The sequence below is a fragment of the Phaethon aethereus genome (genome assembly GCF_964289735.1).
Source record: "Phaethon aethereus genome assembly, chromosome: 1".
In the NCBI taxonomy this organism is placed as follows: Eukaryota; Metazoa; Chordata; class Aves; order Phaethontiformes; family Phaethontidae; genus Phaethon; species Phaethon aethereus.
This window is the reverse complement of record NC_138575.1, coordinates 37,860,260-37,878,068: the sequence shown is the minus strand read 5'-3', so window position 1 is coordinate 37,878,068 and position 17,809 is coordinate 37,860,260. Positions and strand designations below refer to the sequence as shown.

General features: G+C 36.6%; 1 protein-coding gene across 3 annotated transcripts in view; it reads right to left on the bottom strand.

The window, feature by feature from the left end:
* The window catches only part of MON2 (MON2 homolog, regulator of endosome-to-Golgi trafficking), a gene marked incomplete at both ends in the record, with an annotated part of 74,601 nt that overhangs the window by 29,032 nt on the left and 27,760 nt on the right, over positions 1 to 17,809 (bottom strand). For 2 of the 3 annotated variants that reach the window (XM_082003137.1, XM_082003138.1), the window contains 13 exons: positions 2,450 to 2,625; positions 3,408 to 3,518; positions 5,772 to 5,873; positions 7,212 to 7,302; positions 7,381 to 7,454; positions 7,542 to 7,622; positions 7,871 to 7,975; positions 8,575 to 8,687; positions 9,887 to 10,068; positions 10,789 to 10,870; positions 12,091 to 12,323; positions 14,918 to 15,071; positions 17,569 to 17,708. In XM_082003137.1, the coding sequence (XP_081859263.1) occupies positions 2,450 to 2,625; positions 3,408 to 3,518; positions 5,772 to 5,873; positions 7,212 to 7,302; positions 7,381 to 7,454; positions 7,542 to 7,622; positions 7,871 to 7,975; positions 8,575 to 8,687; positions 9,887 to 10,068; positions 10,789 to 10,870; positions 12,091 to 12,323; positions 14,918 to 15,071; positions 17,569 to 17,708 (1,644 nt within the window). The remainder of the gene's footprint in view (positions 1 to 2,449; positions 2,626 to 3,407; positions 3,519 to 5,771; positions 5,874 to 7,211; positions 7,303 to 7,380; positions 7,455 to 7,541; positions 7,623 to 7,870; positions 7,976 to 8,574; positions 8,688 to 9,886; positions 10,069 to 10,788; positions 10,871 to 12,090; positions 12,324 to 14,917; positions 15,072 to 17,568; positions 17,709 to 17,809) is intronic. The other variant, XM_082003139.1, reaches the window with a different exon arrangement.

Here is a 17,809-nt window from a genome sequence, read left to right as displayed (position 1 = left end):
AGGAAAGCTGCATTTAAATTTCACTATAGTTTTGTTGGGGTTTTTTTTTTCTTAATGTTTAATGTAAAAAAAAAAAATCCCAAAGGTTTGTAATACAGAAACTTCATGTCCTTCAGAACATACATCCCAGGAAAAAATTCAGAATACAGATATGTCAGTTACATATTTCAGAATCCTAAATAAAAGAATAATTTTTTCAATTAATTCAAAATTAAAATCTTAGGTGGGCCATTTCCACTGACATTGTAACAGCAAACATGGAAGCCAGAGGAATGCACAAGAAACTTCACATGGACAATAATGGTGTAACTAATAATTCTCTAATATGTTGCATACTGCAGAGAGACATCCACCCTACCACATAAAATCCAAGGATTTATCATTGCTATACTCATGGAGGAAATGCTCACACACTACTTTCCCCCATATTTATTACAGGAGCCTATAAAGAGAAACAGGCTGCAGTTCCCTTTCCACTACAAAGTTCCACAGGTATGTGACCTTTGAGGACTCTAAGAGAGAAGGAAAGGAGGTGGGAAATGAAAGTATAGTTACCCTACATATTTTGAAGAGCTGAGTTAATTGGCAAGTAACCTTTCTTTCGAATCTTCAAATGTGAGGCCACTGGAACAAATACAAAGTTCATTGCCCAGTTCATGTCCCACACTACCATGTGCTGGGACAAAGGTTTCAAAGTCCTTCATAGCAACCGCAATACAGCTCTTCAAAATGTAAAATTGACCTTCATGTTATAGGTGGCCACCAAAAAGGTAAACATAGATGCAAAAAACTTAAGCTTAGCTCGCAAACTTAAGATCATATAGGGCTTTATCTATCCTTAAAATAAACAGGGGCATTCCATTGAAAAATTCTTCAGACAGACCTCCTTTTGTTTGGCAGGCTAGTATCGTACACTCAAGAAGCAACCAAATTATCACTGGCTCTCAAAATAGCATCTTTTGTATTTATAGCAGCCTGGCAAAAAGTTCTCCTGGAAGGTAAATGGATTTCTGTCCTGAATCTAGGAGCGAAGACACTTGTGAAGACAGTCTCATGGTCAGTAAGTTAGTATTTAAAGTATGATAATAGTGCCCGCATCTTGTGCTCACAGCTATAAGTGAAGCAAGAAACTCAGTTGTTACCCAAGCTAAAGGAAGCTTGCTTAATTTTTTTTCCTACTGTAGTTGGTATGATGTGGGCAAACAGTGCTATGTAGTTGAAGCAGATTATTCTATGTGCTTTGCAGGAGGAGACTAAGATATAACACAAAATCTTAGTAACATCTTGAGACAGATCTGACAGTGAGGTATGGGTTTGAGATTTAAAAGGATCTGAAGACTGTCTTGAGAAGTAATCTGTGTTGGTTCTCATCCATCAACAACTACAGTGAAAATCAAAAGGCATGTAGGAACCACAGAACATATTGCACCAAGTTTGGAAACAGCAGGTACCAAAAGGAAGCATGGTTACTAAAAAGAGGATGCTCACAACCAAGAATGCAAACATCCTTGTGGATTTTGGCGAGTACTACTGCCAGAGCAAGCAATATTGGCACAAGAGCAAAATCCTTCAAGCATTTGAAGGGGCTTTAGGAGGTCTTCATATGGCCAGAAGACAGAAGCTAAGGTGGGGCAAAAGGAGAGATATGCCAAGGTGAATCTTTCTGATGTCAGAGTTATTTGCTGACCTATCCTGCTGCTAGTCTTGACTAGCACTAGCAAATGAATAATATGGTCTAAGTGTGTGGGTACAGTTCTTGGTGCTTACAGTTTCAGGGCCAGATGTTCATTTCACTGCTCATTTAAAAAAAAAAAAAAAAAACCCCAAAAAACAACCTCCTTGCAACCTTCCCTCTCATTTTCCCTTGTGGGCAAGAGGATCAGTCCAGTAACATTCCCGCTCTGTTGGCAACAGTCAGCTGCATCGGTCAGTCAAGGGATTCACCCACAGCAAGTAAATAATCTTCCATCCTTGTGCTACCAGCAGCCATTTAGGGAGGAAGGCTTCCACAAAAAGAGAGAGCATTCAGAAGATGACACACACTAGAGACTACCCAAAGATTTGAGAAGAAACAGAAACAACAGAGGAACTGTGAGTACCAGCTAAGTCATAAAGAATTATCTGCAAGCACCATAGATGTGTCCAGCAGATGGTTAAGATCAAATGAATTGTCACGATGAGTACTCCTCAGTATATACTGCATGCTGACCACAGGAGAGGGTAGAGTGGAACAATACTCTGGTCTTCTAGAAGACTAATTCAGTAAAATAAAAGTGTGCTACAGGAAAAATTAAAAACTGTATTTTTTTAGTATAATTGTTCATAAGCTAAATCTTACAATAAAATTATGGCTATTATCAAAGTGGTTATTAAAGTATGAAAATAAAAGCAGAATTCTTCCTACTGTTCTTATCTTACATGATTTTAAAATTTTATTTCCACCACTTACCCCTGATCACTTCGGATTGCCCCCATGACTCCAAGCACCAATGGCCAACCAGGTCCTAAGCTGTCACCCTGACTTTGCAAAATCTGTAACACACATTCCAGCTGCTTGATCCTGATATCAGGATGACTAATGTTTGACAGTTCCTTTAGTGGATTCAATAAAAGCAACTGCAGTCTCTAAAAGTAAACAATAAAGTATATTAAGGATGCTAAAATTTAACTGGTCCTTAATTATATTTACATAAAGTAAAAACATACGGTACCAATTGAAGATTCATTAAATTAATTCAGTAACTCATTCATTAAATGCTCAAATTCAGTGTTAGACTGGCCTTTCTAAAAAACTCTTTATAAAGGATCTCAGCATGAAATCTACATCCTCCCCCTCACCCCCATTCTCCAGGCCCCTCAGGAAGGAGCTACAGCATGCTGTCACAGTTGCATAAAAACCATCATGCAACTTTATGCTCACCCAGCAGGACTTGACTCAGTTTCCTGCTAAAGAGACCTTGAAAAAACTATCCATTGAACCTCAGTAAAAATATTAGACTGTTTTATTAATAATGGATTGAACAGATGTGATTTAGAGGGTTAGGCAATTTATTTTTTACCTGCCACCACATCATGTATATACTTCTAAACATTCTAGAATTGTTTTGCACTCATGAGGGTAATCCATAATTTGTTCCAACAAACGGACACAACATGCAAGCATCACGGCTCTTTGTTATGCATTTGAAAAAGGAAGGAATGTAGTTCATTAGAATGCATGAGGTGATTCTCAATAGTAACATCTGAACGTTACAGCTGTAGGCTTTGTAAACTCAGTAGTAAAGTTGCATTATGAATGCCTCCTATTCATTGAACTGTAGAAAACTCCCTCTAGGGAAGATTTTGATTTCATGTTCCTTTTAAGTTCCAGAAAAGGAGAAAAGCTGCTGCTCTTAAATTTACTTTACCTGATTTTGAGATAATGGAGGATCATGGTTGAATGTCAGTCCTGCTTTAATGAGAGAAGTTAAAGCTTCTGCTCCCCATTCTCTCATTCTGGAGTTTGGATGCTGACAGACCTGAAAACATAGCAATGTCTTGTTTAAGGTCATTTTTATTTAACCAAGACTTCAATATATGTAATATATAAAAATGGATATGTTATGTTAATTATATTAGAATTTGCTTACAATATTCCGATAGGTTTTTTTTTACAACAATACAATAAATCTCAAGATGATGAAATTAAGTTTAGTAGTAAAACAATTTTTATCTTTTGGACAGACATACCTTCTGAGTAAGGAAGCAATAGGAAGCAGTGAAAGACACAGAAGGAAACATAATGAAAACCACAGCAGTTCAAGCCAATACATTTTCCAAAATGAATATACTAAGTGCTAATTCAGATAATGATTGATTAAAAAGCACCAAACAACTCTTCAATGATTGCCTGAATCTCTCTGGATTAACTTAGTCTTAAGCTACTATAAAATTCAAAGTTTCATCTTTCACACATTGCTTAACGTAATCAAGTGAGGAAGCATGACAGTAGCCACCACAGAAAGTGTCTGCTCTTCTATATTCTCAAATACAAAACGTAAATATATAGTGAACATAAAATAAGCCTTAAACTCCATGTATTTCAAAAACTTGACAGAATGATAGCGAACACTATTTCAAGCTTAAGTTTCAAATGTATGTCTTCATTTCTCTGTCTCTCAATTATCTAAACCTAATAGTTTTGCTAATTGCTTTTTTTAGAACAGAAAAATTAAAAACATGGTATCTATGCAATGGATTTGCACAGAGTATGAACTGTACTCCCATATCAGATACATTACCCTTAAACAAGTAAGTCAAGTCTACGGTTTCATTGACATCTACATAATTATTTCCACCCATCCTTCCAGCCCCAGCTCAGATGGTGTGAGAATCCAGAATCAAAGTCCAAAGCAGGATCATAAGGAAGGCTGATGGTTTTGCTTGGTGGACCATTCCCTTATCAGCTACTAGCCAAACTGAAAAGGAGGATGATGCAGAAGAGCTAGCTTAATGATAAAAAAATGCAGACAAGAAAGAGCTACTCTCCTGAATTACTTAATAGTTTTATTACCTTATACAAAAAAGAGAGAATTTGAACTACTTCATGATGCTCTGAATCTAACCAGATAATCAGTTTGAGAGACAGGGAATGAATTCTTCCCTCAGGCTGTGTTTAAGTGAATTTGCAGCTGGTGTTTTCTCTTCCCTTATTGTACCTCAAGGACTTAGGTTTAAAAGGAAATAAAGCAGTACTTTAAAAGAAATTGAAGTAGACTCTGTATTCCCTACAAAACAGTCGCAAATACCCACAATGGATAACAAACTGAAACAGACTGCTTACTAGACGAAAACAGAGTCTCAAGCTGTGGATGGTGAACCTTACTGTTGGCGGGGGGGGGACACAAGAGATGACCGTACTTTAAGTCTTTAAACCCCTAGGTATCCAAATTTCTTCTCCTGGATAAAAGATTACGTGGAGATATCTCCATAAGTAAGGTTAGAGATGGCGAATCCTTAAATACTGTTTGGAATAAGGCACCGGTTCTAAGGAAGTTTCTGAAACTTTCTGCAAAGAAGGAAGAAAAGCTTTCTCCTTTATCCACTTTAAATGCTGTTCCTGCATTTCACTCTTCTACATATGTGTGTAGAGTATGAAAACTTTACAATTATATTGTCACTTGTTTTTAGTTTGAAATTCAAAATCTAAGATTTTTTTTCCTTGATGGAACGTATTTTTAATGTTGAAGTTAGAATACTTAAGAAACTGAAATAGGATTATGACACCTCTTTTTATATTTGTACAGTATTCACTTAAAGAGACCATTCAATATGTTAGCTTACACATTTTTAAAACAAACCCTTTATTAGTAAATCTAATGGCTTAAACCTATCCGGTAAAGGCAAAAAAACATATCTTAAAGTCTTCCTAGATATTTGTACTATGTGAAAGCAAAGTAAAACCTGTTTGTGTTACCTTAATTATAACACATATATGAAGCATAATAAATTGATCGTTTGATACATTGCTGTGTTTAAAACATATAAAGACTGACGGCACCGTAAAGACAAAGTTAGTAAGAGATATTAAAACATTGGAATTTAAATATATACATTCACTTTTAAATTTAAACTGTGATACATTCAAGCTGCAAAAACAAAGTGCATAAACCAAAACATGTAAATAAAATTTAGATTTTTTTTTAAAACATTACACTTTAAAAACGCATTTCCACAAGATCTTTATTAATACAAACTAAGTTCTAGTACAACTGATAAAAGTAATTAGTTACCTCCAGAAGATGACCAGTCAGAGGTCTCCAAAGAATCTCAATCCTGTGCATGTTAACTAATCCCGTTTCCAGTAATTTAGCAACAGCAAAAAGCGATGGTTCCTTAATAAAATGAAATTTGAACAAATGACTCTGAGGTAACTCAGATAATGTCAGAGACTTTTGCTACATTATAATTTATAAACTAAGGTACAACTAATCTCATTGAAGTACTGTTTCTAGTAGGCTGTGAACACTGTCACAACAGCTTAGGTAGCATGGCTGGGAAGTTTCCACAGCATCTGCAGTACTACATGAGAAGCCACAAGGGGGTAGCAACAGCATACCATGAAGAATACTTCTTTCACAATTGTTCATATAGTTTTCTCCAAGTTTGACACTAACCAGAGCATTGATATTCCTTTAAAAACTCTCATTTTTACTTAGTCCTCCCCCCAATCAGTTTCATAACATATTTTACAAGCAAAATAGCTTTTTCCCATCGCAACTTTTAAAGTTAAAATTATATATGAACAAACAATATAGAATATTTCATTTACGAATCCCCTTACGCTTTATCTTCCACTAGCTTCATAAGCGCCCTGCGGGAATATGACAAATTTCCCATTCACCAAATACATCTGCAAATATTTGTGATAAGCTTCTTTTAATTTTTTAATTTTTTTTTTTTTAAATCAACATGTAGTCAAAATGACTAATGTACTGGAATTATTCTCTGTTCCTGTTTCTGCTGATTTTTTATTCTCATTTTCAACTGATTTTAAACACAAACTTAGCTTATTTTAATTTATTCTCTGTTGCTGTAATTATCAAATATTATAAAGCGTATTTTCTGTCATCATTATCTGTAGTGTAATACATCAAGGAAAAACTTTCAGAAACTCTCCTCTGGGATGAGATTATGACTAAAAGAATATATACTCAATCTTACTCAATCACAGGGTTTTTTAACCTTTCTGGGCTAAAGGTTGTTTACTGAGGCTGACAGGAATATTATCATTTTCCTACGTAAATATTAATTTTCAGAGGGGGTTTAATATCTAAATTGTCAGGCTTTTTCTGAAGTGTATTATAAAAGAAAATTGAAATGAAAATTAACACCTCGCAGAACATACTGTGCTATTCAGAATCCCTAACTTCTGAAATTACAAGGGCTTTTAGAAGTTTTATCCACCCACAGTCTGATTAATGGAAACACATGACATTGCTCAGTTAACAAAAATCATAGTAGGAACACAATGAGAATGTTCAGAGAATTTAGTAACCGTATGAACCATTATAAGCAAGACATTCTCTGGTTCATAATTTTTTTTTACTCTAGAATATCAAATGTATTACTTTCTTATTATTAGAAACAGTTAGCTTTAAGGATAAATGTACACGTCTTCTGCCTGTTTCACAAAAAACATCTAAAAAGAAAATGAAGAACTCTTTCTATACCTTATTGTTTCCATAGGCCATATCCATGGCTTCCAGAGACAAGGAGCAAAGGGCATTTATTAAGTGATGTAAAGACACGTCATCAAGGTACCTGAAAAATAACGGCTATCAAAACACTGCCAAGTTTGATATACACACATTATTTTAACTATAAGATAAGTTTCCTTACTGTGAGCTTTCAAAAAGCCTTGAAAGTATGTTGGATATAACTGGCAGATCAGTCATAACTGCTGTAGTCAGAACCTTGAAAAAGAGACAGAAATGTGTCTTATAGATGGCAATGGAAAATACTGCATAATCATTAACTGTAAAATGAACAATCATGCTTACTGTGCTGGGCCCTTCTACAGCTCTTCCAGGTTTTAATGCACCTCCAACACCAGGCTTCAGTCCCAGAATCCACACAAGATGCTGAAATACAAAAGGATCATTTTCAGCAGAAAAGCCTTTTCAGGCAGGGAAACATTGTACTCAAGGCTAGTCAACAGCCTTCCAGCCAAACAGAATTCAAGGAAAATGCTACCATACTTACTCAAGGCAATTCAAAGTACACCATGAGTAGAACCAAAGCTTTTTCTATTGCTCACATAAAAACTCGAAACCTGATTATGGCAAAAAGGCAAGGCATAAAAGCAAAGCGTAAGTATTTCCTATTATACCTGAAGAGTAGCCAGGACAAGTTGCCACGATGTACCAAGAACAGCTCCATGGCAGTGAGCTAAGTTGAGTAATGTCCTCATACACTGAATATTTTTTGAAGTCAGCTAAAAAAAAAAAAAAACAAACCCAAACGACCACACAATTTTTATTACTCTACAATAACAGTGTTTCTAGGAAACTTGCAATTTTTTACTAAATAGCTTAAAGATTACATTTTGTTTGCCCTGGTGTATCTTTTTAGAGATGTAGTTCAGTAACTATCCCTCTTCTCTCAGTGTTATCTCGCCGGGGTTGAATACAACTTAATCACTGCCCACTCCTCCCAGTTTCACATTATCATCAGACACAAGATCAAGTACTCTAGCGTTAAGTGCACCTTCTCCACAAAATCAGAGTCTATCTTAAAAAAAAAATCATCTAAGGGAGCCTTCATACACAGGCACATAACAGAGCTGAGACCTAGGGCTTTTCAACCGGAATGGATGGAAGCTGCTGAGCTAAGAGTCAGAAAAAAACACAAGCATAAGTCTTCTTTACAGTTAGAGAACTTTGCTGCCCAGCACTGTTCCAAATTAAAAGCTTCAGATAATATTTCAGACAACCTTTGTAAGAATGCTTTTCATCTGTTGCCTGTTTTTGAGACATACTGAGATGCAGTAAGAAGCCGTTAGGCAGGATGAGATCACTCACAAGTTGTACTTACCATTACTGTTCCCTGTGGCTGAAGAGCTAAGGGTTGTCCTACTGCTACAACTTGCTGATGAGACTCACTTGAGGGACTGATCATTTGAACATTCTGTCCCTGAATGGAATATGCTAGAGGAAAATTGAAAAGAAAAAAACCTAAATTTAAAATCCAATACTTACTTGTAGTAACAACCACCTTCTGGCAAACACATTCCACAGAATTCCAACAATTCCAGAGAATTTTTTCACAGTATTAAGCTTTAAGGTAGCTCACTTTGAGACCTTTATTTATATTTAGATTATTATGTCATTGACTTTTGGAGTTAAAGGAGCCGTTAATTACTTCCTCTCACTAACTATTAGATAATGCTTGCAATACAATTAATACATTTTATGTTGAGACTGAAATATTTGTGCTAAGATACAAGCATTAGACTGTGTCTCAACTCAGTTATCCGTGGTAATTGTGTGTAAATGGTATCACTATTGTGTGCTACCATTGTATTAGTGCACTCAGAAAATTAAGGTGTCACAAATGCTGTGTCATGATGGTTTTCCATGGTTTTCCAAGGACACCCATTTTATAACTCACCTGTAAAAAGAAGAGTAACCTATATAAAATAACTGAAGTTGACTGCTTAATTTCCAAAGAGATTCATGTAGCTCAGTTATGCATACTGCTTCACAGACTTACAATCTAGTAATACGCTGAGTTCATGGGCTGGTGCTTGTTCCCAGACTAAGGTATTTTTGCTTTGTATTAAAAGGCCTAATGCTAGATCTATGTGCATATTTGCTAGGTAGCTGCATTTCTCAGTACATAGGAATTCATTTTCCAAATTAGAAACAGAGTACAACCTCAACTGGCTTATCCCACAAATTACAACATTCTCTCAGGATGTGGGAAGCATTAATTCAACTAGTAAGTACTACCATCACTAGAGAACTGTAGAAGACTGTAGTACACCACAAATGCAGGATGTTCTAGCCAACTCAAGTATCCAAGTTGCCCAGAGACCCTTTCAGAATTTGAACACCTTAATTACATACCCTAACAGATCTTTAGGATGACAGACAGATCTCCATAGAATATGAACTTCTGACACATGCTAAGCATTTGGGAAGTTTTAGGTTGACTAGAATGATACCTAGCAGATGCTGCAAGACTAACCAGTTCTGGAAAGCATGCTGTCAAGATACTATCTGAGGATTCCAATGTAATTTTGTATAGGTAAATACTGCAGTTGCCTATCTTTGCAATCACACCCTAAGAAAATTTAGGTTTAGAGGACAATACATGGAAACACAGTTAAGGAAAACCTACTTACATTTGCTGGTCAGAGCTGCAGTTGTGCTGTTTAATACAGTAAGGGCATAGTGAGGAGGCAAGGATCCTTTGCAAATGGCAGTGATAAAGGCATCTCTTGATGTGACAAGACCCAGTCGTCCACAAAGTGCAGCCATGGTCAATTCTGCTTTTAGAATATTTTCAGTGGCAGCTTCATCAGTGCTGAAAGAGTATACATTGTTTAGTAAGAATTAATCCACAGCACAGAAGCAGGCAGCTAAGCAAAACTGAAAGCAATGAGAACATACACTTTAAACCTGTCAACACTATAAATACTGCAGAGCAAGCATAACTAATCAAGAAAATTCTTCAGAACCATTTCCTATAAAATTGGTCTTTAGTTCTGAATGACTTGGCAAAGGAGACTATAAGGAGGTATTTAACACTAATTTAAATGGTGTTTGATAACAAAAGACTCTTTGAAAGAGACAATTAAGTTACCAAAGTTACTGCCTAGTAAACAGGTTTTCCCACTTCAAAGACTGCATAGTATTAACAAGTGCCAAGACATTATTTAACCTCTTATCAACAGTAGTCAGGACAATGGCAGAATCACTTCAATGTGTTGAAACATTCAGTCACAGTAAAAAGGAATAAAAATAATTTAAATAATTTAAGTGGAAGCCTTAAAAAATGTAATTAATTGTTCTATATTGAAATACATTAATGGTTGATGCTAGACTTACGGAGACTTCTGTGTTGTTTACTCTTAACAGACACCTTGTTCAGTCTAGCCATCATTAACCCACAAACCTCTCTGCTGAGGTGCCATGAACAGCGCGCTCTCGTACAACCCTAAACTTGACCGGTATCAAAAGTCAGTTCAAAATATAGCTGGGAATATAATCTTTGAAAAATCAAGAGAAATTAAAAACCAAATACCTTGCATCAAGTAGGAGGGATAAAGCAGCCAGAAGACCACACCAACAAGCATTCACCATTTCTTCCCAGACAGCTCTGCTAACTTGAAAGAAATACATATACTTGTTTACAGCAGAAACACAATATTTTACTTAACTTTCAATTTTATCACAAATCAAATGCTTGCTACTGCATCTTTTAAAGTGTGGTTTTATATATGTCTGTATACATACATATATGTGTATACACAAACACATAGCAGTATCATTTAAACGGTCGCATTTAAAGTAACATTGCTAAAGCAAAAAATGTCACCAAGGCAATGCTGATTCTAAATTACACCCCCAAAAAATGTGACAAAGGTATATACAACTATTTGTAATCTTTGCCTGTAAAAATAAGCATTCAAAAGTGCATAAATGTGGGACAAGAAACTCACTGAAATTTTGTAGTGAAGGAAAAATACTTTCCCCTGGTATTTATAATTCTCCATATTTTTTTTAATTTCTTTAATTTAACAGGAAAAAAAAATACCGGTCTAACAGACCCATAAGCTGCTCGAATCGTTTCCACGCCACCCGCCCTCCACCACGCCCTGCCAGGGCCCGGGCTCGGGCTCACCCGGCGCTGCCTGCAGCACCATGGAGAGCAGCACCCTCCACGCAGCCACGGGCGGCGCTCGGGACAAGCCACGCCCTCTCCTCGCGCCTCGGCAGCGCTGATGCGTCGGTACAAACTTCAGCTTCCAGGCACGCAAGCCAAAAACATCACTCTTGAAAGCCAGGTCTTTCGCACGAATACAAGCCTCAGTTCCTGTTACTCCTGCTTTTAATGAAGTTCTGCCCTAACTGCTGCCATCTTACTTAAAATCTCTCCATTAAAACATTCATCTTTTTGTCTTCTTACTAGAAACACATTTTTCTTTTAATGTGGTCCTTAACTGCCACATTTCTCTCAGTCAGGTTGTCTTACGTGACTGTGGATCTCAGTGTTAAGCAGAATTAAGAACACCAGAAGGCAGAATAGTAGTTCTGGAGAACAGAATGCCTGGTTATCTCTCCTTCACATGCCACATACACACATGTAAAACAGTATTAATACATCAGACAGAGCCTATGGCTAAGGTGCTATAGGATAGAAGCAGTACATCAAGTTAAGGTGGTGTGGGGTTTTTTGAGACTACTGCTGTCCCATTACACACACAAAAAACCCAAACAACCCACTCCATTAAAAGTTTTTGTATACAATTTTGAAACAATTTTAAGAAAAAAAGCATGAGCTATTTCAATCCTGCTTTATGTAAAATTGCTGTATTTTATATACCTAGTTCTTTCTCTGATTGGTCAGATACAGAGTGCAAGTGTCGCTGCTCTGAAGACTGTGCTGGTAATGAAGTTGTCTCTGTTGTGGTTTGACTGACTGTTTCTGCCTCTCCCAGCTCTCCTTCAATCATGGTAGTGATACCACGGACAAGATCCAGTAAACAGTGAAATGCCACCGACATGGCATAGCCTTCAGGGATCATAGGCGGCTCTACTTTGTCCAGCATTTCCAAACTAAAAAATGGAAAGTATGACAAGTAAGTGTGTAACAGTACCACTGCAATTAAAAACACTAATAAAAAACAAGATTCCAAATGAATGCGAAGTACAAACAGGCCCCAAATACCATCCTTCAAGATTTATAACAACTCAAGAAAATAAACTTCTTAAGTCATTAAGAGAGTAAATGAGTCACTAAAAATAGTAAATGAAAGGACACAAACCCTGAGTACAGTATTTAGATCTGCAAATAAATATTTTTTTAAATTAACACATATAAGCAAGCATCACTGAATGAATTATTCTACTTTTATTATTATTTTACTTAAAGCCACTGCAACAGAACCTAGTCAGAAGAACACAAGTACATAGGAACAACAGAGGAAATAGGTCAGAAAGTCATGACAGTGTGAATATAGTTATAACAAATTGCGAACAAGTCAGACGTTCCATTATTGTTATCTTTGAGTCCATATGACTGGAAAAGCCTGTCATAGCTAGGTAATATATGACCAAATATTCATCACCTACATGCATAGGTAAACAATGGAAGTTATTTGTACAAAGAGGAAATGTCTACATGACTCACAACTGAAAGCCATGCAATTAAAACATCAGTATGCTAGAACTGCAGCCTCATTGCCACTTTTCTTCATCTTTTACCTTAAAAGCACATAAAGAACTGCTGAGTTACAAATCCAACAGGAAATGGATTGTAGCTGCCACAGCAGCAGCGTCTACACAAGGAGAGACAGTCCGTTACAAAACCTACCTGCTACCCCAGCAACCACTATTTTCATCATTTGCTCTACAATCTACTCTTAAAAAGGCTAGGCATTCCAGCTACATTATACCAAAGACACTGTAAGCTGTGGCGTCACCACTCTTTTCTGAACAAAGGATTTTCTTTCTCCCGAACATGTAACATGTCCGTTATTACCTCTAATTTCCTGAAGATGGCTGCCTTTGATATCTGGGGGCATAGGCAGTACACGTAAATCAAATGGTCAACTTTTTACCCCCTGTCTGCAAATAAGTGTGTGTGTATGTATGCAATGTACCTGTGAGATTGAGGTCATGTACTCTTACTTTCAAAAATGGGAAAGCAAACTACTGAGTAAATGAGTGAGTAGTTACAGTTACATGGGAATGGCCATGAAAAATCTTGAATAGTCTTTGTCTATTCCTCTTAAAAACACTTACTTCCTCATGTAAAGAAGACGACAAGGCATAATGGTCTGGGAAGAGACAGGCCCATACTGGCAAAAAGGCCTCTGCAAGCTCTGTTCACAATTCATATGTCCAATTAAATAATTGTGTAGAAGTGTAAGATGTGGCTGTGGTGTGAAAATCTAATAATGGGAGAGAATCAATGCCAAGATGTGACCCAAATCTACAGTTACAGTTAGTCATCTCCTTACATGCAGGGACTATAGACAAAAGTGCAACATAGGAGAAGAACTGCTGACACAACATGCTAGTGACAATTCTGTAATCTTGCACAGAAGAAAAAAAAGAATGCAAAAATTACTCAGAGGGAGTCATGGAGACACTGGAGGGATCCAAAGGTAAGACATAAGCAAGTTCAGAGCAGCACAGGAGACTGTGACGGTGGCTGCAATGTTCTTGAGGCAGTTAAGAACAGAAAGTAAGAAAAAAGAAAAGGAAGAAAAGCGCAAGATTGTAGTAGCTGACCAAAGCATGAACTAGCTTTCACTCATTTTTTTTGTTGTTAAAAATTTGCATTTCCTGAGAACAGTCAGGTAACCTAAAATAACATTCATGGCCACTGCTGGAACAAAAAGTCAATCAATACATACATGTTAAACTATTGAAATCTAAAGATGAATTTGTCCTTCTACATCTCAAAGGCAGATAAAGGAGTTTCTACCTTAAAAAAAGTACTGAGATCCAGGCTACTTTCTGATTTCACCGAGTATTAGTATGCCAAAATTTCATGGGCTGTACAAATAACTTCCAATTTGGAAAAGACTGACCCTCAGTAGTCATGACTGACATGAAAAAACTTTCTATTATTTCAAAAGTAACTGTACTCACAACTCTAAACTGAGAACGTGATCTCCATTATACAAAGTCATGACAAAGTAACTCGTCATTCTAAGAAGATTCACAGTCTAACCTTCATATATAGGTCAATATATTGTTTGGAATGACAACCTGGTCAATATCAACAACAATATCCTGTTCAATAAAAACTGTAAATATAGTAAAGGTGGTGTAAGAAAGCTATTTTTTACTCTCACTGATGTCCCATTTGCTTAATGCCCCAATGTTTGCCATTACACAACCTAGCAAAATATATTCTACAATTGTTATATACTGTAATGAGGCCTCAAAGTGAAGAGTTAATAAAAAAATCCAACAGATGCTAAAGCGATAGGGGATATTTGGATCAGAATCCAGAGCATTTGGGCAAAATAGCGAAAAATCAGAACACCTCATGTCACTGACAAAAAGCAAATCTGTAATATACCTCAACATCAGTGAAATGAAGATCTCAATATTCACTAATAAAAAAATCCTTAAACCATCAAGTTGGAAATAAAAATATTTGTTATATATATTTTCAAAGAGATAGAGGTACTTACTAGGTAGCTTTAGCACTGCCTTGTACTGTTACATTCAGGATAGGTATCCAAGTGCCTCGGTACTCAAAGGCAGGTAATACAGTTGCACCTCCTCCCATTCCAAGCACTCCTGGGTTAGTTTGTGCTGAGCCAGTATTCCCTGATGCATTGCTTCCTGTTCAGAAAAACAAAGTGATAAAATTAACCAATCTAATTTTAGTTATCAGTAAACATCCTTTTTCCATATTTATTTTTTTTAAGTTGAGATACGTGGATTAATCTGAGATGCCCTGTTCGATAATAAAAACCACCAACAAAAAAAACCTACTTTTGAGCTCCCTCTGCTGTCTAAAACACGATCCTATGTGCAAAGTAATTAGTTTAAAAGGCACAGTTGATTGATACCAGCTGCCTTATTTTCAGTCAGAATAAAAAGTTTCTGTGAAAGGTATAGCAGCATTCATAACATTCTGTGAATGAACTAAACTTACATGATCTCGATAAAACAATATATATTTTAGTGAAGAGTCAGATGGACATTTAAAACTTAAGGATTATTTGAATAGTTGCATCTAGAACTCAGTAGTAGGAAAGAGAGGTTAATCGTTCCAAGAACAAAGATCATCACTAATTTCAAAGACTTCAGAAAGACAAAAGTCACAAGAAAAAACTCAAAGAGAACTGCAATGTTTGAATTTGTTCCATGCCAAGGTAGAAGAAAACAGACCACATCAGGGAAGAGCTGACAACGTGCCAATCAACAGCTAGGAGGGAACAAATTTTGCTTCCCATTTAGGAAGCCCAAAAAAGCAGATAAAAGGATAAAGAAGTCTGTACATATACACTTCCTACATATAGAAGCAGGTCTATACTTACTAGGAGTAGGTACCACAGGTTCACTCTCTCTGTACAGACAATGGGAGAGAGAGGCAGAGTCCCCGAGAAGGTGACTCACAGCACCTAATACATCAGTGTAACAACTGCCATTTTGCCGTTTAGTCTCTCTACTTTTAATATGTAGAGAGACTAAACTAATTTCGGCAATACGAATACACACAGAAGCCTATGTATATTCTTTTAACACAGTAAAGCTTAACAGACTGACACAAAAAAATCATATTGCTAAACACAAATGGTTAACCGAACACTGCCACTAACACCAACAGTTACATTGGTGTAATTTTCTGTGACCCCACTGAGCAGTCAGACATATACAACAATTTTTACATCAACATAACTCCTTAAAGTGGTAAAAAGGCTTACATCACACCAATATAGTAAGTGACACAAAACTTAGGTAGATGCAACTTTCAACTTCTCCTACGAAACAGCTACCTTGCTGCAAAACTGAGGCTCAAAAGCCAACTACACATTGTCCTAAACCACGACACACATGTATAAGACTGCTACTACAAGGCTATCATTATAATCGGAAGATTCAGTTCAAAAATTAAGTTGCGTTGACCTGCTCTTTGTGTGTTAGACACGGCCATAGGAGGAAAAGAGACAGAAAGAGAAATGCGTAAGAAAGAGACATGAGAAACACTCAGGCAGAAAGAAGTGAAAAGGTAAAGGAGAAAAACTGGAACAATAAGCAAGAGAAGTAGTGACAGCACTAAGGGTATAAGCCTACTGCAGTGCTATTTCACATATGAAGGCAAAATTTAAGTTTTCAGGAGAATAAGTATTTTAGAATGGCTTCTCATATGTGTGTGTAACATGATGAAAAGTGTTTTTCTGATTTACCTTAAGTGGATTAAACTAACCCAGAAATACTACTAAAAGAAGTGTTCCATCAGTTTCCATACTGACAGCTATTGAACAACAGCTACTGATACAAATTTCTTCATGTTATCAGTGCTAAAACCAATTTTGAATTCAGACTTCATGAGTCTGGAATGGCCTGAGTCTAACACTGGACTTTTGAATGTTTATTAATTTAATAGTAGATATGACAGATAATAATTATACTTTGATTATCTGTTTATTCTCTCTTTTAAGAAGGCATGTCAAAAGACACCCTTAGAAATTATTTTTATGCTGTTTGGTGCTGAGGCCCCTGCTTCCAGAACCATAGGAAAAAGCAGAGAGCCTTAACTTGGATGTAAACACCTGCAAAGGCATTAATAGGAAGACCATTTCTTCTTATAAAAATGAAGTACACCTAGTGAAATGCCAAAACCCTGGCTGCAAGAAAAGACAATTAAGTTTAGTTATAGTAAATGACTTTTCAGCTTACAGAAAAAGCAAAGATCATCTGCAAAACACAGATCTTTCTACCTCTTGGCTTCCCCAGTCCAGTTTTGCCCCTGATCATCCAAAAGAGTTAGCTATTGCCTCCCAGGAGGAAGCAAACACAGTCTTACTACTTCAGTTGCACACTGCCATAAAGGACATCCCCACACAAGCAGAGAGAAATCAGACAAAGTTGTTATAGCCAGAAATTAGAAATAATTTCCTGAGAATTTCCCTCAAGTTGTGAACCAAGGAGCTTGGTCTCTTTAGGAGCAGATACAAATGCAGGAGCACTGCTCCACTTACTGTCTCAAGCTAGTTTCACCTCAAGGAACATGGAAGTACAGAACTGTACCAAGCCAAATGTATATACTGAATCAAATCAATTTATTATTACAAGAAAATGCTGGAAAATTAAAATGATAGTAAGGCTTTACCAGTTTGGTTTGGTGTTGCTGATGTGTTCCCTGTGCTTGGTACAAGAAATAGTGACTGGATGAAAGACCCCAGTGCATTCACAATATCACGGAAAACTTTAGTGGAATGTTGCTTCATATCATACGATTGACAGAAGGACCTGGAAAGTATTTTATAAAATATGAGTATTTGACAAAATATGCTTTTAGTTCCTAATTTAACAGCAACTCCCCCCTCGTCCCAAACTGTAGACTAAGAAGA